The 26,956-nt window shown below is 35.0% G+C and overlaps 1 protein-coding gene across 4 annotated transcripts; it reads left to right on the top strand.

Moving 5' to 3' along the window:
• Positions 1-725: 725 nt before the first annotated feature.
• LOC137240506 (UPAR/Ly6 domain-containing protein bero-like) lies at positions 726-16,707 on the top strand. 4 transcript variants are annotated; one of them, XM_067766898.1, is made up of 4 exons: positions 726-813; positions 1,705-1,818; positions 3,616-3,789; positions 16,286-16,707. In XM_067766898.1, the coding sequence occupies exons 2-4, from the start codon at positions 1,758-1,760 to the stop codon at positions 16,492-16,494; spliced, it is 444 nt and encodes a 147-aa protein (XP_067622999.1). In that variant the 5' UTR covers positions 726-813; positions 1,705-1,757; the 3' UTR covers positions 16,495-16,707. The 4 variants fall into 4 exon arrangements, with proteins under 4 accessions (XP_067622999.1, XP_067622998.1, XP_067623000.1 ...); XM_067766897.1 differs by having other exon boundaries at positions 745-878; XM_067766899.1 differs by having other exon boundaries at positions 789-813; positions 1,708-1,818.
• The last annotated feature ends 10,249 nt before the right edge of the window (positions 16,708-26,956 follow it).

The following is a 26,956-nucleotide window of genomic DNA, read 5'->3' as shown; positions in this document are numbered from 1 at the left end:
TCGGAGTGGGACTGGGAATGAGAAGAAGTTGAGAGAAGAGAAAAGAGAGAAGTAGAAGGATACTGTGAAAGAAATAGAATGAGACGAATATGGAGATAGATGAAGCGAAAAGGACGGAAGGAGGAGTTAATAAAAGGATCAGGAAAAAGTGAAGAAGGGTGGGTGAGGGCAGAGTTAGACGGAAAAAGCTTATTAAAAAATGCAGATAGGCCAAATTTAGGGCAGAACAACGTCTGCCAGGTCTGCTAGTTAACTATACTAATACTCCGTTAAAATGCACAGTGAAACATAAAGCAAGGCTTTAAATTTAATGTTTCCTTGAAAAATCTTAAATTTTAAAATAAAAAATTTCATTTTCTCCGATTCCACATTTTACACTTTAATGCCATTTTGCTCCTTTTCCTCAGATTCACACTATATTAATTACATTTATTTCAGGCTATGTATAACTGCGTCACATTTAATCGAGTAAAACTGCAAAAGCTGATTGGGTTGGGCATTACTAACTCAATTTCACTCAAAATAAACATAAGCATCTGACTTAAAAATTACTCAAGCGTAACGTTTTGTTGTGAATGACAAAATTTCTACTGCATACACTTTATGTATTTACATATGTATATACTTATTTTACTATATGTATGTATGTAGGCGAGTGTGAATGTTTTTCAGTATTTGCATGAGTATGGGTATATGTTTTGACTGTGACAAGCTGTGCGAGTATTCGACTTTGCCGTTTGAGTACCTCCGCCCGCTACAGTTGCGCCCATATCGTGCTACTTACAAGACGTATTTTACGCAGCGTTCTCTCAGGTCAGATTTTGAAGCAAGTGAATTTGTTTGGCGGTTTTGTTCAAATAAAGAAATTTTTATTTTAGATTTGTTAAAAAGCAAATTAGTTTTTTTGGAACATATGTATTTAGAAATTTTTTTAAAGTGCTTTTAATAGAGATTTAAAAACAGTTTAAAACAAAATATGTGAGAAAATATTTACATAAAAAATTTGTATTGAAAATGCTTGATTGTCTTCTTACACAACTTTTAGAGTTCATCTAAAAAATATTTTTAATTCGAAAATTGTGATGCACATTTCAAAGGATACTTGAAAAATATTAAAATATATAAGTAAATTGTCGTTAAAAATATAAGCTCTGAAACAAGCAAAATTCAATTAGAAAAGATTTGCAAAAGTACATTTTTCGAAGTTAGCTCCAATATATAGTTGTGGGTTTTTGAAGTTCGAAACCGAAACGTTCGTAATTTTTTTTATAAATTAACGAATCGGAGAAAATAAACGTTTACAATATGGAAGTGGTTCGCTATTTATATATCTGGTGTTATTCGTGGTCGAAAGTCAGATTTTAAAATTTACATTTCTGAATTATTTATACTTTTGTGAAATTTTTCCAAATTTTTATATTCACTTGAAAATGCATACCTTCAACAAGAAGAGACATATTTTTAATACAATAATTAAAAAATATACATATTACGTAGGGTCCCATTTTGAATTTCGAAAGCATATGACCATTTTTTGGGGCTAACTTCGAAGAGCGGATAAACAACTTGTTTACAACGTCTTAATCTTCTCAAAAAGTTGTTTTGGTCAAATACACAGCCGGCTACAGTGTTAATTATAAATTCTAAATTTGCTTATAAAATATTCCAATTTCTTTTTACGTTTTTTTTTTCTTCACACAACAGTAGCTAAAATATTGTAATTCAAACTAAATAACTCAAGTAAGCCAATAAACGAAATGGTTTCCGCATTAAAATCATACTTGGCTGTTGCAGTGATTGCCAGTGTTGCCTGCTCAGGTAAGTTTGAAAGCTTTTTAGGGCAAACAGTTTTATGGTGGAGGTTTTTATTTTGCTGTTAATTTTTTATTCCTCCATAATAGGCAAATAAAAGAAAAAACAACAGTGAAAATAAGGTGGTCCGAAGATTTAGCAAAAAATTATAGCAAAGAAAAAAAATTTTGTGAAATGAGAAAAAGTAAAACAAAATAAAAAAGTATAAAAAATTATTGACAAAAACAAAATATTAATTCAAATAAATAAAACTAATTAAAATGAAATAAAATAAAATAAAATAAAATAAAAATAAGTAAATAAGAATAAAATAAATTTAAATATATTATAACAAAAAAAAAAAATAAATAAATATTTTTCGTACAATAAAAAAATTATAAAAAATAAAATAAAATAAAAAAATTAAATAACAAAAAATAAAATAAAAACAACACGATAAAATAAAACAAAATTTAATTAAAACAAATAAAATAAAATAAACGAAAATAAAATAAAGTTTAATTAAATAAAATAAAATTAAATTACATAAAGTTTAATTGATTTGTTGTGTATCAATTAAAATAAAATAAAGTCAAATAAAATAAAATGTAATAAAATAAAAATAAAACATGATGAAATAAAATAAAGTTAAATTAAAATAAAATATAATAAAGTTATTGAAAATAAAATAAAATAAAAAATAAAAAAATAAAATCAATGAAATTTGTAGAAAATAAAGTAAAAAAACCAAAATAAAATTTAAAAAATTAAGAGAAATCATTAAAATTAAAAAGTAAGATCAATGAAAATAAAATGATATAAAACAAAATAAAATAAAATAAAATAAAATAAAATAAAATAAAATAAAATAAAATAAAATAAAATAAAATAAAATAAAATAAAATGAAATGAAATGAAATGAAAGGAAATGAAATGAAATAAAATGAAATAACATGAAATAAATTAAAATAACGTCAGATGAAGTAAAATAATATGTAGTAAAAAAGAAAAAAAGAAAATGTTTATAAAATAAATTGAAACAAAATAAAAAAATTAAATATATATAAAATAAATAAATGTAAGGCGCGATAACCTCCGAAGAGATCTAAGGCCGAGCTTCTCTTCCAATTTGCGTCGTGCTCCTCTTGATTTACCCTACAAATTGGCCGGACGGGACCTACATGTTTTATGCCGACTCCGAACGGCATCTGCAAGGCAGACCCCGCTTAGAAAAATTTTCTTTTAATTGAAAAACCTTATTTCTAAAATTTTGATGTTGCTTTACCGGGAGTTGAACCCAGGGCATACGGTGTGATAGGCGGAGCACGCTACCATCTCACCACGGTGAAACTAATGTAAAGAAAAGGAAATAAAGCAAAAAATATAAAAAATTAGAATAAAACAAAATAAAATAAAATTAAATAAAGTAAAATAACATAAATAAGATAATATAAAAAACGAAATAAAAATATCGTATAATTATCATATAATTTAGAGCAAGAATTTTTAAAAGACCACAAAATCAGTAAAACAAACATATGTGACCCGGTCTATGAAAAGGTGGCTTATGACTCAAAAAAGAAATTGCGAGAAACAGCTGTTAAAGATAAACAATGCATTTCTTCAGGACTTTTGTGCTCTTCTTTTTTTTTTTTTTTTGAGTCATAAGCCATCTTTTCATAGGCCGGGTCACATATATGTAAATAAAATCAAAGCTTATCAGCCTTTGCTTCTTGTTTGTTCAGTCAACTATACAATTCGGTTGTCCTTTTGTATTAACTTGATATTAACCTTCCCTTTTTCTCTTATATTTTGCCCAAGCAGCTTTTGCCGTACAGTGCTACCTCTGTGACTCAGCTAATCAACCAAAATGTGGTGAGAAATTCGAAGCGAGTGATGATATAAAATTCGATTGCGCACGCATCGCCCCGCCACGTTTCCTACAGAACTTCTTCAATGTACACAATGCTACCGGCTGCATGAAAAAGGTCCTTGATGGTAAGTAATGAATATCTTAATACGATTAATACACGCATAACCAACATATGAGCGAATATAAAAAAATATAGTACACTATGCATACAAATATTCACAAGCATATATATGTACATATCTACATATATTCGTAACTGCTATATATCACGAGTTTTATTACATTAGATGACATAATTTCAAGTTAACTAACAAAAAAACCAGAAACTTTTCGGTTTAGCATTTTTATGGCTTCCAAGGAAATGTTAAAACATACAATATGCAAAATAAATTACTTTAATTACATACATACATATGTGTTAGGGTGTGCGTACCTTTCTAACTTGGCTAATACAAAAGTGATGTCATGCTTACCTGAGAATTTGTTATTATTAAAATACTGTACTTCAAAGTATGCGTTTTATATTCCGAATGCCCCCATATGGGCACATTAGTCATAATTTTCTACTTTCTAGTTACATAGTTGTCAATCATGGTGGAATCACAAGCTGAAGTAAATAGAAAAAGACAGACTATGTACGCTATCTGAAACGGTACGGGTGTATTTTGGTACTTAATATTGCTACTTAACGCCAATACAAAAGGGGATACTAGTGTCAATATAGATTACTGTGAGCTTAGAATAAAAATTCATCTTTGGCCCCTTAAACTGTGATAAGCTGTAAAATGCAATGCTTGTAAGCTTGGCGCAACTTCAAATGCAGTTGAAGACCGTACCGAGGGAGAGTTGTCATTCACATTTATAGTACGTATGTACGTCAGTTATTGAGTTGGAGTTTACTGCCTTTAAATGAGGAAGAGTTTTACAGGTCCACTTGAAAGTGATCGTATCAACACCTGTGTTTTTTACGCTTAAACTCTATATGGACTGCTAAGTGCATAACGTCATCTACTTTTATGGAATTGTTGCGTATAAAATTTGTTCTAAAAAGTGTGTGTCTTTATTATTCTTCACTTTCAATTGTGGCATGCGTTATACACCATGACCGAAAAGGTGTGTGTGTCTCCACTGTTTCTCAATACATTACTATATGTAATTTTCGATGCGCTTTTTTATTTAGTCGCAAATGTAGATGTATACACGTGTAAAAAACTCGGTTATTCCCCCAGGTCAAGGTTCCAGCTATGAGGGGCGGTAGAGTTGTCAAATAACAAGGCAGCGATTAAGCTAGATTCTAGAGAACTTGCAGTGTTTGCCAAGAGGACGGAGTTATTCTATAACATAAGTCGTGGTACCCGTTTGGGGTTCTTCCGTTTGGCCGTGAAACAAATTCTGGGAATACTATGGGCACATTCAGTCTACGTGAGGTATTTATTGAATGGCCATTTCAACCTAATCTAACGAGTTTTTGGACGATCAAATGGAGACAAAACAAACAGTTTTTATTTTCCTGTAAAGTGTTCCGATAAATGTTTTTATCCTGATCCGGAAGACGGAGGCTTAATGCGTTTACGTTTGTTTTGTTTTATGTTAAAATATACAGTGTCCCTGATGAAGATGGAAAAAATTCATCGAAAAGTATAGAAGAATAAGAGAAAATTTTTGTTTTGTTTTCATGCTATCAGCCGAAAAGCTTCAATAGCCACAACAATAACGATGTTCTCCGAATTTCGCATTGCTTATTGGGTGTATATGTACGTATTTATGAAGTGGCAGACCTCTAGTGCCTTTGGCACCCAGCATAGTTCGTCAAGGAACTCTTTAGCATGCAATCAGATTATGACTCAATCTTGAGCATTGTTGGAATCAAATCTTTCATCTTAACTTCTTCAGCACGGAATAGGAATTAAGGTATTACCCGACCATCTCAAAAAGAATTTGGTATGACCACATGAAACCTTCTAGGCCATGCCGCCCTCCCACCCTCTAGATCCTTAAGGAACTTGGGGTCGCCTTTTACGACAGGCATAACTGCCGCGGGTATATTCTAAATCCCCTAACCCGCTGTGATTTTGTCGTGCTCATCGCATACTTAAATCTAATTAAGCGAATAATTCATTTCAAAAATTCAAATGTTTTAATTGAAGCAAATAACAAAAGGAATATAGTTAAAACTTTAACAAATTAATATGCACACATAAGCAATTACCAATATACTCGTTGACACCTATATATACATGCATACATCTCTACTTATGTATATATTAAGCATTGTGTTTTTTATTATTTATAAATGTTTAAAAAATTATTATTCATGAGATGCATGCATGGTTTAACTTCTGGCAGTATATACATGGGTAAATCCAGCAAAAGAGGTACTTCGAGTTAAAAGTTTGTATTTTATTGAGTGAAAGCGAAGCAGATAAACGAATCATCTAGGAATATAATTTTATACAGTTTTTATTTTATTTCAGAAATAAAATGATTATTTACATCGACTGGCTTCAGTCACACTTTTTTTGCCCTCAATGTAATTGGACTCGTCCGTCACAACTTAAAATGAGGTTTTAGTAAGAAACAACTTACAAGTTAAGTTGACATATAAATTGGATCTTAGAATCTCATCAGAACACGTGTGTGTATAAAAAATTTCTTATAGATTTTTAAAATTAATCTGAGATTGGAAAGTGAACATAGACGGGTGATATCGTAGTCCAACTCGTCACTCTTCGGCATTGGTAATTTATTCGTGTGAAATTCGTACCTAATTTTAATATGTATTTCATTATTTTGTATCAAACAAATAACCTTCAAGTGATAAAATTTCTTTAATCATAAATTAAACAAAAATTACTTAATATTGGAGCAAAATCGAAACAAAATGTCCCACCCGCCACTTTGGAGAAGCCCACGTGTATTTATTTAAAAAATTATACATAAGTTACTAACTAGTTTTATGTAACCAAATTTATTTATTACTTATCTACTTGTGCATGTTCCGCCACACGTATACCTACCAATAAAAAGTCTTCATTAATTTAGATTCTCAAATGAAATACCAAAAATGTCATAAATTTTAGTTGAGCTTAAAAAAAAGAACCCATCAGTATTAATTCGAAATTATAAAATACACATCTTCGAGACTATGTCTTTTTTGTTTTTAGCGATTTTAACTGAAGTCTCGGTAATAACTAAATTTAGATATTAATTTATTCGTGGATGAGATCATATTGGGGTTAAATATTTCGAACTACAATCTCGTAATTTTGTACGTACAAATATATATAAACACCCACCAAAATATGTGCATCTTTTATAAGAGCAAACAAGCAATAGATAGGGCCGCCGAAGTATTGGGGAGATAAGTTTTCCGGAAGATTTATATCATTACCTTGATGTCAGCAACTTTTATCGAAGCAAACTCAATGATAATTTGATGAGCTAGACGCACTTATAAATAAACACAATGCTGTTAAGCTGAGGGGCTAATGCGGCAGTTACCCACCGACGTGTGCCGTACGTAAAGACGTTTGTCGTACGAAGCACGTTTGACCGAACTCTCAAGCCCGTAGGAATCAATGTGTACGTCTGTGTACATGTACATAACATATTTGTGTGTGTATTGTTTACAGATAAGCACTGTTGCCATTGACCATTTTGCATGTATGCTTATGGAAACATCAACTTTTTCCAATTTAATTTTTGATATTGTAAAAGGCCGGAATACATATTAAATAAGTATAAATAGATAAAATATTTATAATCAGCACTTTTACATAATTATTTCGAATTATTTCCACAATTTTTCAAACTTTAATTAGGCGTTTTTGCATAAAATTGCAAACGGTCAAAAATTAGCACACAAAAGTTTACTAGGCAACTCTGTCTAGTGAGAGAGCGATCAGCTGACACGTTCTTACGGAAAAAATCAAAATTGTTTTGATTTCTACGTTCCGGGCAACGTACGTACGGGCGTTGCACGTCGGTGAGTTTTCGTTTACATTGCACACTCATAAGATAGGTCGTGTCAGCTGACACGTTTTTTCTACGTACGTTCGTGGGTAACTGCCGCATAAGACAGGCGGTTAAATACCAATTACCCAACAAACATTTAGGTTAGAAAACGATTAGAATAATCGAATTGTAATGTATTTATCTAAGGTAGAAGATGAGAAGACGATTTGCGAAATTGTCGTGAATTATAGCATTCTCGACAAAAAGGGGACTTCGTTATCGATATCGAGAAAAGGGTTAGAGTTCTAATCAAATTCTAACGTCAAATTCTAATGAGTTTATAATGAGAATTTTGAAGTGATGCGCAATTAAGTTCAATTATTTAAAATCAGCGAAATTTTCATAGTTTCATTATATCAAATACGTTTATTTGGTTATAATCTTATGTATTAAGAATGAACACATTTCAAAGGCCTTTTCCATTATAATAAATTAAAACAGTACTTAAAGATTGAGCTCAGCGTTGGTTTGAGGTACGGATGAGGAAGCATCTTCTTCATGCCATTCAAATAGCACTTCAATAATCTGCTCGCTTTCCTTTTTTAACTTTTTTTGATTAATTTTCACTTACTAATATTTATTATTATAAATAAAAAAAAACTTATTTCGCAACTTGTAATATTTCCACTATTTTTATTTTGTTTGTATAACACTAAGAATGAGTGATCATGTCGTGCAAATAATCGATAACTGTGACAATAATCATAACATCGCATTTCTAGTGTTATACGAATCGTTTCACAGTCGAATTCTAACTTAGTTCTCTAACCTAGTTCTCTAACCTAGTTTTCGATTCGAATTGCATTAGAGAACTACATTAGCATTCTAACGTAAAATTACAATATTCCTCTAGCGTTAGAAACTGTGTTTGCTGGGCAATGATCTGCTTTAGCTGCATTACTGCTTATACAATTTTTTGCTTTATTTGGATAGTTCGTTGACATTATGTACGTATGTATGTATGTACTGGATTGGAGTGGAAAATTTGCAATATTTATATTAGTACGCATTGTATATTTTTTGCAGATGTTGTTTCTTGACTTAAATACAATAAAAGCTCTTTAATTTTGTTTAAAATATTTGCATAAACAGCCATTGTTGCCTGTGCCAACAATTGCTTATTTATACTCTTACCGCCAGGAAACCAACATCAAAATCTTTAGAAAAAAATCTTTTCACTTAGAAAAAAGTCTTTCCACTTAGAAAAAATAATTTTCTATGCGGATTTGTCCCAGGGCAGTGGTTTGGCAAAGACTCCGAGTGTATTTCTGCCATGAAAAGCTTGTCAGCGAACGTTCATCCACTGCTTCGTAGTCGGCATAAAATATGTAGGTTTCATCCCGTCGGTTTGTAGGAAAAATTAAAAAGTACCACGGCACGAATTGGGGGAGAAACATGAACTAAGTCTCCTTAGTTTTATATCGCGCATTGTGTGTTTTTTCCACTTTAAAAGTTGTCTCTCTTTGGTTGAAGTTAAAAAAAGTACCCTTACCTGAAACAAATAATATGGATCGCACTCGATACTTATTAGCTATTCTCTTATTATCGGTTTTTTAATGATAGCGAAATATTATCGCCAGGTCATCGGCTTTTTATTGGTCTCTCATCGGGCTATTACCGGCTGTAAACAAAAGTTACATCGGCTTTATATTGAAATTTTATCGATATTTGTTTCATAACAATGCAATGAGTCGTTGTTAAAAGTCGAAAAAAAGTCAAAAGCAAATTGGAAACACTCCGATAAGAACTTGACAGTTTTCGATACAAAATCGATTAATTGTAGATAGAAAATCAATCACTTTTCGATGACAAAGCGACAAATTTTCGATAACAAATCTATAATACGCTGGTAACAAAGTGATAATGCGCCGATAACAAATCGACAAATTTTCGATAAAAACCATCTTCCAAAATTTTTCGACAGCGAATCGATACATCTTTCATAGTATATTGATAATTTTCGATTAATGATCGGTACGATACGTCTTTGATAAAGTATCGATAATTTTTCGATTACTGCTTAATAACATATTGATGCCCTTTTGATAAATAATCGATACATTTTTGAAAGCTAATGGATAAGTCATCGATAATCGCTAACAAAAATATAACACTTCGATAACAAATCGATAACTTGTTTACAACTAGTCGACACAGTTATAACAAACCTTTCCTTTCATTTCCTTGTCTCTCACATTGCACTACAGTGTAGTCTACACTTACGCTTACATTCTCTACTCCTCCATACAGCATACCAATCCATTCAAATTCTACATAAAACCCACATAAAGTGTACCACTTACATATAGTACGCTTACGCCTACGTTATATTCCCGCATATTGCGAGCAAAGATGTTTACACATTAAAAACACTTTCCGTAGGCTTACTACCATAACAATTTTTTTACCACTCGATTCTTTGTGTCTGTACATTTTATTCGCTCTCTACGACAGTCATGCCTATCGCGGGAATATTCTATGCCCCCTATACCACTGCTATCTCTCTTTCTCTGCCGAAGAAGTTCTCATTCTTGCTCTCTTTATTTCACATCCATTCAAACGCAACTCTTATGCCCAAACAATTTTTTTTCCAAAGTGGGATTATTTTTCCCCATAAGAGTTTCTCACTTCGTGCTGTAACGTCGTCGCGTCAAGTTCGTTTCCCCACAACTCAACCGCGTGCTATAAAAGGACGCTATTCATGCGGTTGAGAACAAAATGGCGGATAGTGAGGGAATCGAAATGACAAAAAATTATTAAAAATAGTTGAAAAACTTAAAATTTATCGTACTTGGAGTAAACCATTAAATCTAAATATAATTAATCGTACTTGGAGTAAACCATTAAATCTAAATATATAATAAACTTAATTACGCAGAAACCTACGCACATGGTTATGGCCTTAGTGTATTACCTGTGTGTTGGTGGAGCAACTGTACAACAATTTAAAGACATTAAAATTTGAATATATAACATGGTGTTATGGATTAACACCAATGGAGGGATAACCTGGTGTTTTATAAGCTTAAGCTTTAACCAAGAAACTAATAATCCAAAAAAAAAAAAACATAAGAGTTTCTTCTTCAAATCAAGGAGTTCTAAAAACGAGAAAACCTGCATGGAAGAATTCTTCATTATTAAAAAATTCGTATACTAAATTGAGGAAAAAATGTCTTTGGATGAATATGTATCCCAATTTCGATGTTTTGAGGAATTTTTTTTGTGGGTGTACTCTTTCACGTTTGTCCTCTACGGACCTGAGTCCCATTTATAGAAAATCTTAAAACAAATACAGCAGCATCAACAAATCCTGATTAAATCCTTTATAAGTGTCTCCAAATGGGCGTGATCTCACCCACCTTTTCACCAATCATATTTCGTAGAAGAATTGAAGTATCTCCGCAAATAAATACATTAACATCTTATATATTATTCCTAATTGCTGTTTTTATGTGCAGGTTCCTTTTTCGCTCTTATTTGGCATCCAAATCTATAAATAAGGTTTTGGTTGTAAAGATGGAGATTCGTGCTATTATCGAGCTTTGGGCATTATTGGTCGTAGTGCTTTTGTTTAGCTATATTTTATTAAAATAATTTGTTAAAAATAAGCGATTGTTAGCACACAAAGAAATATATTTGTGCTATGGCACTATTGTGAATATTTGATTAGAACTAACACTGCATTACCGGCATTTGCAAACATTGGCAGCGCAAGCGCATGCAAGTTTCTATTGATAGATGATTGGTTGATAAAACAGTTGATTTCGTTTGATATTTGATGTAGGACTTTTATATTTGTTGCGCAAGATGCGCACGGGTCCGGCTAGTTTGCTTTATAACGGGAAATATTTTTGGCAAAAACGGGCTAAACCATATAAGTATATTTTATACTTCTACTAGAAGACCAGGCAGACGTTGTCCTGCCCTAAATTTGGCCTATCTGCATACATTTAATAAGCTTTTTCCGTTTGACTCTACCATTCCCCCCCCCCCCTCTTCACTTTTCCTAATCCTTTTATTCACTCCTCCCTCCGTCTTTTTCGCTTCGTCTATCTCCATCTTCGTCTCAATCTATCTCTTTCTCATTCTTCTGCATCCCTTATGCCTGTCCCATAAGGTGGTATGTATTTTATTCCAGTCCCAGTCCCACTCCGAGTCTCAGTCCCAGTCCTAGTCCCAATCCCAGTCCCAGTCTGGCTCTGGATAATATATTACTCTGTACTAAAGCACTCATCAACAGCTTTCATTTGATATCCATATTGTAAAAACACTGTCTAGGCATTCACTGGCCCACGTTTTGGCCTATATCTCGAGACCCTAGTCACCCAGGGATATGAAAGTTGCCCTCTACACAACTAAAGACTCTCCTGAATTAAAATAATAAAATGTCATAGTACCTCTAACTCGCGGGCCCCCTCGGAACCCCCCCCCCCCCCCCGACGGACCTGGTGATGTGCTATACTTGATATCATTCGCTATAATATTTTTTATTGAGAAGCAGGTTGTCTAATTAAACCCAAGCAATTACACCGAAGTATATTCGCTCCACTTGAAAATATGAGTGCTACTGCGAATACGTAACATTTTAATATTACGTATAAACGAATAAAAAAAAATTGCAATAAAATAATATTGCGATTATAAACGGAGATATAACCTATCCTATGTCTCAAGTTATATCAAACTACACACGGGGTGCAAAACAAATTCAAAATCGGTTCAGTAGTTTAGGAGTCCATCGCGGCCGAAAATGTTGTGACACTTGTTTTTTATATATTAAGATGTTGCTGCTACAGGCAGGGTATACTCGCAAACATCAGATCTCCCATATATTGCTCTTAAATGTATTTGTTTTAGTTTTCGACAAAGAAATATACCTAAATTAAAATTTTTTCTAGTTGCAACAAAAAATTATGTATGCTCTCTTGTTTTAATTTCGAATTCAACGAATTTACGAATTTACGGCTAAAACGTTTGATAACCATTTCCCATTACTTAAAAAATATTCACAGAAAATTGTTTGAAAAAGAAATATCTTTGAAATTAAATGAACTTTTTTATTGTAATTTTGCAGATAAAACAATCTAGATATACCTAGTTCAAGTGTGCGAAAAAATATTTTAAGTGGGCGTGGTGTCACCCATATTTAAACTAAACTTCAAATCCAACATTCCAGCTAAAGCTCACACCTAAGTACATATGTATATACTATTTGAGTACACCAGAGCTTAGACTCTCTTACTTGTCTTCTTTTATTATGATTAGAAATCAAAAAGAATAACAAACTCGCCGACCCATCCTTTCGCTCACGCTATTGTAACCATATATGTAGATATTTTCTGGTTATTTTCCATACAAATCATTAGCACTTATACTGGTTTCATAATTCAATATGCCGTTTAACATTTGTTTTCACATTATTTTGTCGCTTTTGTTTTCATTTGTACCTTTTTAAATTTGTTTCTATGTATGTTTGTTTTTGTTGCCGGTGTTTGGCAAGGCATCTATATACATACATACTACGAATAAAGTCATTATGAAATACAATTATGCACAAAAATACATAAGTGATTTCATATATAATCGCCAGCATTTGAATATTTATAATGTATGTACATATGTATTTGAGTAAATGTACTGAGATACAACCGATGGAGTAACCAATTGATTTGCTACAAATTTAAGAAAAAGAATACATTTTTTAAGTCAGTCAGATTAGCTTCTTACGCACATAATAGTAAATAGTAAACAAAAGGTGAGATACACGTATACCATTATTCTTGATGGCTTACCGATCGGCAGTGCATGAGACAACTGGCCAAACCCCCGCAAAAGTAGTTTTTTGCAATGACCTTCGACTGCCAGCTGTTTTGCAGTTTGGGATAGATGCCGATGCGGAGAGAAATGCCAAAAAATCCACTGGTGTCTTGGAAGAAGATTTGAGAGAAATACACGATCTTTTAAGGCAACGAAAAAAAATTATGAGTAACAAAATGAAAGCCAGGTACGATAAAGCAATTAATTCGGAAGGGTTTCAGGAAGGAGATTTGGTGCTGTTATACAACCCACAACGAAAAAAAGGTTTGTCCCGAAATTGCAGTGCAATTGGGAAGGCCCGTACAAAGTTGTAAAACGGATCAACGATGTAGTTTACCGCATACAAACCACGAACCAATATGGAAGTGGTTCATTTGGAAAGGCTGGAGCGTTTAGATCAGGAACTTTGTATAATCGGGACGATCCGACTTAGGTGGAGGGCAGGGTGACGAATATTCACATCACTAAATAAATGCACAACAACAAAAAAACCTTAAAGCAAGCTACATAAACACATTAATCATCATGTACACACATACATACAAGCAGCAGAGAGATACTCACAAACGCATGTAATCATCAGCCGAAGTAGTGCTCACATATACACACTACAAATACACGCGCATATGGCTGGTAGAGAATTCTAGAAGAAGAAACGTCTAGACATTTGAGCAGAGATTATAAAAGCAGCACAAGCAGAGTAATCAGTTATCAGTTTGATTTAAACACGCTATCAGTTGCGAAGTGAAGTTTAATTGCGAAGTACTTTCAAAGTATCCCAATAAAGATCATTTTGTAATACAGAATACTGGAGTGTTTTATTCAACAGTTTAGCGATACGAACGTAAGCAGAAGGTACAGGAGTTTGACTACAACATTTTCTTCGCTCTGCCCTTCCATTCGCACTCTCCACGTTCTACTACCTTTACTAATACTTCTGCATACCTCACCTGGTTCCAAAGAATCCCCAGCTCCCTGCTTCACAATGTCAGCTTTGCTTGCCTATAGGTGTCTTTAGAGTGTGGCTTTATTATTCGCATTTTTAACAATGTTATTGCACTCCTCCAATTTTTCCACTGTAGAAATCTCCTTGGGTTGCCCCAGTTTTATATGTTTAGATATCGAGGGTTTGCTCCAGTGCTCTAGAGTTCCTAATGTTTTTGCGAATACTTATCTTCTAAACGGGGGCTTTGAGGCTGATGATGTACAGTGTAAGGAACATGAAAGATAATCATAACTGTTTCCCTGCCATAATTCGCTTTTTACTTGCTTTCCGATCTCGCATAGTAAAAGAATCCAGAAGAGATGTCTCCTGAAAGCTCAGCAGAAAAGAGCTCAACGCTACCTTAGTGTGCTGAATGTTTATTTGCAGAACCCGTCGATGAACTGTTTGTCCATCTACTACACCTTCCTAGTTATGTCTACGTGCTTCTCTTGCCCCTTGGTTTAAGACTTTTTCCTCCCCCGCGTATCAGATGCACAGAAAAATATTGGCTGTACCATTAGCAAACTTTTCTGAGGTTCGCATGCTTGCTATTTAAAGGATGTAGTGCCGACTCTCATCCGTAGGCAGAGATACGAAGTACTTCAAATCCTACATCGGTATATTGGGTTTAAAAATTCTATTGATACAAAGCTCCTTTTCGCTAAGATATAGCTTATTATTTTCGTCTACGACCCTTTTAAAAATCTTTTATATAAAAGTGGGCGTGGTCCTTAACCGATTTCGGTAATTTTTCTTCAAAGCATTCCGTATAGTAAAGGCAACCTCTCTGCCGAATTTTGTTACGATAAGTTTAACGATTTTTGATTTATGATTAATAATATTTGTAAAATTGATTTTATCACATGTGGGCGGTGCCACGCCCATTTTAAAAAATTTTATCAAGAGTCTCACTATCAGTCCACATGTCAAATTTCAACATTCTAGGTGTATTATTTACTAAATTATCAGGTTTTTTGTGTTTTCCAAAATGTTATACATATAAAAAGTGGGCGTGTTTATCATCCGATTTCGCTCATTTTCAACACCAATATATTCTGGGTCCAGATAAGCTCGTGTACCAAATTTGGTGAAGATATCTCAATATTTAATCAAGTTATCGTGTTAACGGACAGACGGACGGACGGACGGACATGGCTCAATCAAATTTTTTTTCGATATTGATGATTTTGATATATGAAAGTCTATAACTATCTCGATTCATTTATTCCTGTACAACCAACCGTTATCCCGTTAATAAACGAAACAAAGTCGTTAACTTGACGTTCTTAACGTTAATAAACGAAACGAAATGACTTTGTTTCGTTTATTAACGTTGATTATCGTAACGAAATGATATCGTTTCGTTGGTTAAGCATGCCTGTGTCAAAGTATCTAAAATGTCACTAAATACACCTCAGAACTAGAAATATGAGCATAATGGCAAATATCATTTGAATTAGGCCGTGATATAAAGTCGCAATATAAACTGGTTTCAGCGTTATTAGATGCACACATACAAAAATTATAAACAAAAAATGCCAAGCCCAAAAAGAAAAAAATATATGCGATTATTAAAACTCATATTACACATAAACTCAACCTACACACACAAACAAATACACTCAATTCCATATTAAACATCACTCATGCTTTGCTAATCACGCTATTTTGCGCCACTAAATTGTTCACACTCAAGCGCAAGCGTAAGCTCACAAAAGTAATTTTTAAATGTAATTATTTTTATTTAATTGCGAACATTAAAAAATCATTAAATTAAATACTTTTTATTTGCTCTTCTATTACAGTTCCCGGTCATCCACAAATCATTCGTGCCTGCTACTTTGGAGATGTGTCAAACACACAATCTGGCTGCCAATCGGATCCCTCTTTGCCTTTCGTAAAGCAATTGTCTTGTGATGTTTGCACTGGTAATCTGTGCAATGGCTCAAGCGCCACAGCTCCCATCGCCGCCGCCATTGTGGTCTTCTTCGCATTGGCACGTATGCTTTCCTAAATTGGTTAGCCATTACTGTAATAATAATAAATAGACGCTGCTTGGTCACATGACACACAAAAAATATAAGCCGAGGCTGTTTATTAGTTTATTGAAATGGCGTTAAATATGTTTATTATTAATATATGTATACTTAGTTTGTAATAATTATCTATACCTATATGTGCATTTGGTTCGATCTTAATAAATTTATTGTATTTTTTTTCTTTTTAATTTCATTTGCTTTGAATGTATTGTGCTTGAAAAGGAAAAAAAGCCACAAGTGCGCCTGAAAATATGCTTATTTTTTTAAATAACGCATGTGCGTTATGTTCTTTTTTGTAATGAAGTGAATGTATTTAATTTATATTCATTTCGTGGAGAGCATTTCGAAGGAAGGGATAATGAAAAGGGCAGTAATCATTACCGTTAAAAGTTATTGCCAGCCGTTCCTCTTTGAAGACCACTGACGCCTGGGAGCCCCATTGGAGATCAAGCCTTGCGCTTTTTTTTTGGTTTCACTGAAAAAAAAATTTCGCAGAAATACTGCAAAGGTCATCCCACCTGTTATGAGTCATACATAATCACAGCTGTGACTGAGCGAGATTTTTGGTCGTCGGGAGAGGACTTTACTTTTTAATTGCGTACTTACTCGCACAACGCTTCTCTGCTGGAATCATCTTCCCCAGCATAGGGAGTCGCTTTGTCTGGAAACTCGTTTGGTTCGATGAAGTCCTTTCCAATCGTCATGAATAGGGTGGTATTGCTCAATGTCATTTGGCAAAGCCTCATTAGCTTTGGGGGGAATCAAATTCAGAAACATTAGAATACAAGCAACTCCTTTTCGAGCTGTTAAAAGTTGCTTTGAAGTCGACGGAAAATATAGTGCATGTGATTTCTCTCATTCTCGAGGATCAAGCGTATGATGAAGATATTCTCTATAATAAATTTACCAAGCCTGAAGCCGTACTAACTTTGGCACAGTACACTAGAGAGAACCACATACACGATATTTAGAAGGCTGATTCCTTGGTAGTATGCGCGGCTTGAGGCATCTCCTTTCTTACTGATTGGAGAGCACACTGAACTTGCAATCCGGAGGATTGCTTACAAGTTTTCAAATTCTCGGCTTTCTATTCCGCATGTGAACAGCTCAGCAACAGGTAATTGGTTGTGTTTCGATTATTATTGTTTGGCAGGGGTTTTGCTATTCGCATTTCGTCATTATAGCGTTGTAGAACGTAAATCTCGACTTCAGTTTCGTCATCTCCCTTACTATAAACCAGTGAAGTTTCCCCTCCATAGCTTAAACACGCTCTTTACTTTGGTTACCAGGTCGCCACTGCAGTCCTGCAGGTATTTGTCTCGGCCATGTGGTAAAGTGCTACTATTCAGGAAAGTGGTTTTTTTTTGTGGCCATCACCTCGTGATAAATTTGGTTTCTTTTTCTTTGACAAGGAAACAGCCCACAGTATATTTTATTTTTATACCTTTCATGTAAATGAAATGGTATATTAATTCCGTCACGAAACCCAAAATTGTAAATCCTTAAAGGAAAATAGATAGACCCACCATTAAGTATATTGAAATAATCAGGATGAAGAGCTGAGTTGATTTAGCCATGCCCGTCAGTCCGTCTGTCTGTCTGTCTGTTTGTATGCAAACTAGTCCCCCAATTTTTGAGATATCTTGATAAAATTTGGTGAGCGGGTGTATTTGGGTGTCCGATTAGACATTTGTCGGAACCGGCCGGATCGGACCACTATAGCATATATCCTCCATACAACCGATTTTTCAGAAAAAGAGGATTTTTGTCATATCTTCCTTAATTTAACAGATTGAAGCTTCAAACTTCACCATATATTTTCGTATATTGCACATATTATTGTCTGAAAAAATTGATGAGATCCGTCGTATATATAGTATATATCCCCCACAACCAGTTGTTCAGATAAGAAACTTTTCGTAATTACTGCCCTTTTTTAAGAGCTAGAGGCTTCAAATTTCACCGAATGCTTACGTATATAGCATATATTGTTGTGTAAATCATAGAGATCGGTGATATATATAATATATATATGATGGTACATATAGTATATATATATTTTTTTCCAATTTCAGCCCTATTTTAACGGCTAGAAGCTTCAAATTTCACCAAATGCTTACGTGTATAGCATATATTAATGTCTGAAAAAATCATTGAGATCGGTGGTATAAATATTATATACCTCATATAAACTGTCATTTTTGCCCCTTCTTTACGGCTAGAAGCTTCAAAATTCATCAAATTTCATCAAATAGTTACGTTTACGTCATATATTTTTCATAGTTTTTACATGCAGACCACAAAAAGCCCGAAACTTTGCATCCTCATACAAAGTACCCACCTATTTGTATACTCAGTTGAGCAGAGCTCACAGAGTATATTAACTTTGATTGGATAACGGTTGGTTGTACAGGTATAAAGGTATCGAGGTAGATATAGACTTCCATATATCAAAATCATCAGCATCGAAAAAAAATTCGATTGAGCGATTTCCGTCCGTCCCTTAACACGATAACTTGAGTAAGTTACGAGGTATCTTGATGAAATTTGGTATGTAGGTTCCTGGGCACTCAGCTCAGATCGCTATTTAAAATGAACGATATCGGACAATAACTGCGCCCACTTTTTCGATATCGAAAATTTCGAAAAATCGAAAAAGTGCGATAATTCATTACCAAATACGGATTAAGCGATGAAACTTGGTAGGTGAGTTGAACTTATGACGCAGAATAGAAAACTAGTAAAATTTTGGACAACGGGCGTGGCACCGCCCACTTTTAAAAGAAGGTAATTTAAAAGTTTTGCAAGCTGTAATTTAGCAGTCGTTGAAGATATCATGATGCAATTTGGCAGGAGCGTTACTCTTATTACTATATGTCTGCTTAATAAAAATTAGCAAAATCGGAGAACGACCACGCCCACTTTTAAATATTTTTTTTGTTAAATTCAAATTTTAAAAGAAAAGTTAATATCTTTACAGTATATAAGTAAATTATGTCAACATTCAACTCCAGTAATGATATGTTGCAACAAAATGCAAAAATAAAAATTTCAAAATGGGCGTGGCTCCGCCCTTTTTCATTTAATTTGTCTAGGATAATTTTAATGCTATAAGTCGAACAAAAATTTACCAATCATTGTGAAATTTGGTAGAGGCTTAGATTCTAGGACGATAACTGTTTTCTGTGAAAAAGGGCGAAATCGGTTGAAGCCACGCCCAGTTTTTTTACACAGTCGTCCGTCTGTCCTTCCGCTCGGCCGTTAATACGATAACTTAAGCAAAAATCGATATATCTTTACTAAACTCAGTTCTCGTACTTACCTGAACTCACTTTGTATTGGTGTAAAAAATGGCCGAAATCCGACTATGAACACGCCCACTTTTTCGATATCGAAAATTACGAAAAATGAAAAAAATGCCATAATTATATACCAAATACGAAAAAAGGGATGAAACATGGTAATTGTATTGGTCTATTGACGCAAATTATAACTTTAGAAAAAAACTTGGTAAAATGGGTGTGACACCTACCATATTAAGTAAAAGAAAATGAAAAAGTTTTACAGGGCGAAATCAAAAGCCCTTGGAATCTTGCAAGGAATACTGTTCGTGGTATTATATATATAAATAAATTAGCGGTACCCGACAGATGATGTTCTGGATCACCCTGGTATCGTACAAACAAATTCTAGAGTCACCCCTGGTCCACTTTTATGGCGATATCTCGAAAAGGCGTCCACCTATAGAACTAAGGCCCATGCCCTTTTAAAATACTCATTACACCTTTCATTTGATACCCATATTGTACAAACGCATTCTAGAGTCACCCCTGGTCCACGTTTATGGCGATATCCCGAAAAGGCGTACACCCATACAACTAAGGCCCACTCCCTTTTAAAACACTTATTAACACCTTTCGTTTGATACCCATATTGTACAAACGCATTCTAGAGTCAACCCTGGTCCACTTTTATAACGATATTCCGAAAAGGCGTCCATCTATAGAACTTAGGCCCACACCCTTTTAAAATACTTATTAATACCTTTCATTTGATACCCATATCGTACAAAATAAATTCTAGAGTCACCCCTGGTCCACCTTTATGGCGATATCTCGAAAGGGCATCCACCTATAGAACTTAGGCCCACTCCCTTTTAAAATTATCATTAACACATTTCATTTGATACCCATATCGTACAAACCAATTCTAGAGTCAGGCCTGGTCCACCTTTATGGCGATATCCCTAAATGGCTTCCATCTATAGAACTATGGCCCACTTCTTTTAAAATACTCTTTAATACCTTCCATTTGATACACATGTCATACAAACACATTCCAGGGTTACCCTAGGTTCTTTTTACAACATGGTGATTTTCCCTTACTTTGTCTCCACAGCTCTCAACTGAGTATGTAATGTTCGGTTAGACCCGAACTTAGCCTTCCTTACTTGTTTATTTTATATTTATCTTAAAAATGCTTTAGGTATGTACATCTGTTCAGTATATATTTCTTATCTTATACATCCGATTATTTGGAGATTGCGAACGGGATAAAATTATTGTTCAGCCCCATTCATGAAAGGTATGAAGTCTTCGGCACAGCCGAAGACAGTCCCGTCCTTACTTGTTTTAGACTGAAACCTGGTTTTTCATATGGTTTTATTTAAAGCTTCGACGAAGTCGACCAATCCCAAACCTAAAATTTTATACGGCTGTAGTACCAAATAACGCCCACCCAGGAGTTGAAGTCCCCAAACATCGTTTTGATATCAGAGCGGGAGCAGTCATCGCACATTTATTGTAGTTTCTCATGGAAATAGTCTTTATCTTCGTAGACAGCGTCAGTAGGCAGTACTTGGAGTCGAAGTGTCATTCCCACCATCAGACCAACACCGTGGCTGAGTTTTCCCTTCTCTCCTTTTTTAAACACCTCTACATGCCCGATTGTAATATTGTCTTTTCCCATTTACCGCGTTCCCCGTATAGCGGTGTAATATCATTTACCTTCTCGAGGACATTAGCCAGCCGGTTCTGCTTTAACATGGATTGATATCTCAGCGCACAAGCCAAGTACGGGATAAAGAAATGTATACACATTTATAAATCGAGCTGCTTCAACGCAGCAACACTTTCTTCCTCTTCTTTTGGCGATAAAAGCACTCCCCGAAGTTTTAGGAGAGTATTTTATTATATATAGGATAAGTCCTAGAAAGATTCTAGTATTTGCCAAGAGCATGGAGTTATTTTATAACACAGGCCCTGGTTTTAGTAACATGATGGTCACACACGGACTGGTCAGGTCAACTTAAGCTAAACCCCGGCTCTCAAAATTTTTATTTAGATGCCAACTAGGCTGGGATTATGCTGTTTAAAATTATTTACGTATTCATTATAAAAGAAACAAGCTCAAAGATTTTTTTATTGACAAAATTTTACGTTCTACCCATATTACAAATGACAAAGCTTCAAGATCCATAAGAACTTTTCCTCCTTTGACAATATTTTGAAGTGATGTAAATTCAGGACATCTTCTTTTACATTCTTTTAGAGAGGTTAAGCTCCGAAGCAGCATAATAGGATAACTCTACCCGATAACTAGCAGCATAGACCCTATATTAATTCGTCAGTAAACTACCTCTCGTCTTAAGCCTTTTCCAAAACGCTGGATTTTTATGCAATTGTCTTGATCTCAGGTATGGCCCGAATATGGTGCTAATCGGATTCAGAACCAGACTTTTGTAACGCTTTTACCAATAGTGCTCTAGTCTGAGCTTACTTACTTAATTGTCGCTTAATCTCTTAAACGGTTATGGCCGTCCAAAAACAGGTGCCACTCGATTCACCGCCGGTCTAACCGGCGCAAATTGGTAACACTGATCGTTTTCCGCCTTTTTCCCTGAAAGCAGCGTTGCCGCTGTGTTCTAATTCGCTGGACTTTGTTGGTATCTGCGTATAGCTCGTTAAATTCATCATTAAATCCTTTTTGATACTCGCCATCGCCAACGTGTAGGGGTACGTGAATCTTTCAAAGAAGCTTTCTCTCGAACACTCCCAGAGTCACCTCATCTAATGTTTTCATGGGCCATGCTTCTGCATCATGTAGCAAGACAGGTACGATAAGTGACTTGTTGCCGAGAGAGGACTTAACTTTTCCATTGCTTACTCACTCCAAAGTAGAATTTGTAAGCAAGAGTGACTCCTCGTCAGATTTCAAAGCTGCTGTTGTTTTTTGTGTCAATGCTGGTTTCCTAATAAACAAAGTCTTTTACTATTTCGAAATTATGGCTGCCAACAGTGTCATGGTTGCCGAGACGCAAATGCGCTTGATGACAGCAGGTTTTTCGTTTTATCGTTACTCATCATCAAACCTATCAAACCCATCTTTACCGCTTCTTTTTCCATTTTTTGTTTTCGGTAAGCAGAACTTACAGAGCGAATATTCAGGCTAATGATATCAGCATAGGTTAGTAACTGCACGCTTTTATAGAACATTGTTGAAGAGCGGTAAAGTTCTGCATTGTACTATTTTCTCCGGCATCAAATTAAAGAAATCGCACAATAGGAGTCACCCTGTTTGGAATCTCATTTCGTTTCGAATGGTTTGGAGAGGTCCCTCCCAATTCTGACTGATCTGATGGTTTTTCCTAAATGGCATTTTGCACACCCGTATAGGTTTTATTGCTGGCTGGCTGATCCATTTCGTGCTGGCGAAATTGGCTTTGAAAACGAAGAAGAGGTGATGGATGTCAATTCTTTTTCGCAGGTTTTTTCCAAGATTTGGCGCATAGTGAAAATATGGTCCATGGTAGGTTTACCAGGTCTGAAGCCTGGTTGCAATGAAGGGCAACGGAATTGCCAGTAACTCAGATTTTAGGAATGAACCTCATATACCAACACCAGCGGAGCTATCTCACATGTCCGCATGCAGTAAGGTTTTCTTATTTTTGTGAAAGCATTTTTAACGCAAAAGCGGACATCATCATGGAAACACCCTGATTCAAAAAATCTTTATAAATAATAACTGTATATGCATATGCAAGAGTACTTTTCATGTCTGTTTTGTGTGCATTTTTGCGAAGATTATGAATTAATATTTCCCCTACGCCATTTAGACCGCTTACTATTTCGCACTAATAAAATACAAATGCAATATTACACACAGCCTCGCTATGATTACAAAGCCGCCAGGAACATGTCTTTTTTGAACGATTTCCATAATATTAATCTGCAGGTCTCGAGCAAAGTAGGAGAAGAAAGTCTGTATAAGGTTGCCTGTAGTAAGTAATTTCGATGTTGTTACACTGAGGTGATAGAGGAGTCGCAGCGTCAGGTGGCGAATGACGGTTGGAAGATTTTCAGATCTTCGAGAACAAGATGACGATTACAATGAGGATGTTTAGCAAAACACTTGCCGACTCCCTCGCTTTGGGTTGTGATGGTTAGCAGCCTACTCCAAGTGGAAATGTATTTTCGGTTATTTTTTGTATTTTAACTCTGCAAAAATTTAAAAATGTGCGAAAAAGTTTAAAAAACTTATACTGCAACATGAAAGACTTAAAAATGGCTATTTTTCCCCATTACTAAATTATTTTGTGAAATATCACTGGTTTACAACCAAAATGCACCAGAGACGCCATTATGAAATTCCTATGTAAAATCACCCCATGATTTCGAAAATCAAGGTTATTTTTAATTCTATGGTAACGTTTTAGAGATATTTACGAATAACGGGTTTTTCCAAAAAAAAAAAAAAAAAAAAATTGGGTCCACTTAATCACATAATATCTCCAGAACAAATTGAGCAATTCCAAAACGGTTTGAAGCTTTTAAAAGGTAATAAAATTTTCTGTAAACACCATTTGCTAGGCCCTGCAGATTCAAAGATAACGAACAATCGTTACGGATTTTTTCCATTTCCTTCCTCGCAAAGTACAAATATATTTATATCTTTACAAAAAAAAAATGGAAAAAATCCGTAATGATTTTTCGTTAGCTTTGAATATGCAGGGCCTAGCAAAAAGGCTTGTATACACAGTTTATAGCAAATTATATTGCCTTTTAAAGGCTTCAAACCGTTTTGGAATTGCTCAATTCGTTCTTGAGATATATATGATTAAGTGGACCCAATTATTATTTTTTTTTTGGAAAAACCCGTTATTCGTAAATATCTCTAAAACGTTACCATAGAATTAAAAATAACCTTGATTTTCGAAATCAGGGGGTGATTTTACATAGGAATTTCATAATGGCGTCTCTGGTGCAGAAAAAAAATGGAATTTGTGATCCAGTGTATTCATCAAAAATGGTAATTAGCCACAATCTGACATGAGGACTCCGAAAAGAGGATCAATGGTAGTCTACACTTATCAGCTAACCATGATTGTGAGAGAAAATATCTTCAACAGCTGGACAGAGCTTGCTCCTTCACGAGAAGATACCTCGTTTTTATTACAATCGATTATGGAATCAACCAGGAAGCAGATTGGCAACTTTCGTACGGAAAGGTGAAAGCTGGATGGGAGAGAGGAAAATATTTCAAGAACTTGGGGTTAACCAAATATTAAATTCGAATGCCAACAATTTCTCTGACGGATACTGGTATGCAATATTTACTTCAAGAGTCAAAAGTTAATTAAAGCCCTGAGTTAAACAGTATTACTATCGTGGCTGATCTGCGAATGCCTCTCGGAATGAAGGGCAGCCTTCTTCTCTTAATGAGCTACCCACTAAAACATAACCTTTTAAGGCCAGCGCATTTTTCGCACCTAGACTGCGTTTTGCACCACTTCAGGTATGGAAATTTGGATATTCAACCTTGGCCATTCTATAGATATATTTCGGATATAGCCGTGGCTATTTAAAAACTTGTTCAAGCTCGGATAGATAATTTTGGCGCCTACACGGCGGCAACATCTCTGCCTTTGCTCCTCGGAGGTGGAAAATTCATTTCCTTTCCTTAGCGGTAAGGCGTATCGGAATGGTTCCCTCAGTGACAAGAACGGTATCTGCGGATACCGTGCGGTAACCTGAGGCTGGTTGCTGGACATCTCTGGAAGTTGATTACATCCGCCCAAAGTTCTGCAGCCTATAAAAGTTTAGAATCCGATAAGATTTCCTATACATAGCCTTGGCTATAATATATATTCACCACTAATCGACTAAGGTACCCCATTGTCTGCGCAGTCTTCTCCCAGGTCCCTCAAAAGTGTTATGGGAAGGTATTACGTAGCGAAGCGTGTTTTATGTGGGATTTCGGTTTTTCGCTATCGCCAATTGAAGTCCATGGTCATTAATTCAGCAAATACGATTTTTGTGAATATCTCGATCCTTGCACCACCTATCGGCGATTTTTTTTCATAGGTCGCTTTCTCTTATTTATTATTCTCTTATTTATTATGTGTTCTAAAAATGAGCCAAATCGGACCACAAATACGATTTTTGTGAGTATGTCGATCCTTGCGCCACCTAGGGGCAATTTTTTTCTTATTATTGCATTGTCATCGGGTTCTGAACTATATTCCAAGTTTCAATCTTGTAGCTTATCGGGAAGTTACTTAAATTTCAATTACAAAATTCGTGCCAGCCATCCAACCAGCCAGCCTGTCAAGTCAACCTAAATAAAACCGTTTAAAAAAGGCAATCTTTGTAGAAAAAAAACGTGTTTTCGGTTTAAACGCTAGAACACTTCCCGATAGCTCAGTTAGTGGTATGATTATGGCAGTATGCTTCTGTACTGGCATCTTCTGGTACTAGACCACTTGCACACCGTTAAATCTGTGGATTCTAGTGGCCTCTTGGCATGGAGGCATGCTTTCCATGGAAATATTCGAATTAAAGCGGGAGTCATTGGTGCCGCATGTCGTATCGCTGTATCCGTATCCCTAACGTAATCAGCTGTTTATCGTTACGACGGTAAACCAAAACCCAATTGGTTGGCTACGATACGGTTACGACCTTAGCGGCACCAATAATCGATTGCATTGATTCTCATAAGGTTGGTCGAATCTGCTGTTAAAAGGTTACCGATACGGTTACCGAAAAGCACCAATGTCTCCAGCTTAAATCAAGCTTTTAATGCTCTCACATTTCCAAGTGGTGACGTCACGCAGTTCATGGTATCATTTCTAGTAGGGTATATATATATGTAAGCAGATCAACAGGAGGTGTCCGACACTTGCGTACCAAAAACTCATTAACAATCGCTGACACACTGCACGCTCTCCTCCAAAAAACATCGAGGTAAGTGAGTGTAAACAGCGCAACAGAGCTTGGCTAAAGAGTTGTGCAAGAATATACATAAACGTTTACGCCAAACAAACGGTTATACCCACTGTAGAGCAAGAGGAAGAAGGTGTAAAAATAATTCGAAAAAAAGTTGTGGCTGTGGAGAACTAAACCAGTGGATTTAGAGAAGGTGAGAATGACAGAGGAAAAG

The sequence above is a fragment of the Eurosta solidaginis genome, chromosome 2 (assembly GCF_040869045.1).
Source record: "Eurosta solidaginis isolate ZX-2024a chromosome 2, ASM4086904v1, whole genome shotgun sequence".
Classification (NCBI taxonomy): Eukaryota; Metazoa; Arthropoda; class Insecta; order Diptera; family Tephritidae; genus Eurosta; species Eurosta solidaginis.
The sequence above is the reverse complement of the archived record's forward strand: the minus strand, read 5'-3'. Positions and strand labels throughout refer to the sequence as shown.

What these genes read in the sequence shown, in the direction of transcription:
- LOC137240506 (XM_067766898.1), top strand. Translation starts at nt 1,758, where the DNA reads ATGGTTTCCGCATTAAAATCATACTTGGCTGTTGCAGTGATTGCCAGT. An exon ending in TGCCAGTGTTGCCTGCTCAG is followed by an intron (nt 1,819 to 3,615) that starts GTAAGTTTGAAA and finishes TTGCCCAAGCAG; the next exon opens with CTTTTGCCGTACAGTGCTAC. An exon ending in CATGAAAAAGGTCCTTGATG is followed by an intron (nt 3,790 to 16,285) that starts GTAAGTAATGAA and finishes CTTCTATTACAG; the next exon opens with TTCCCGGTCATCCACAAATC.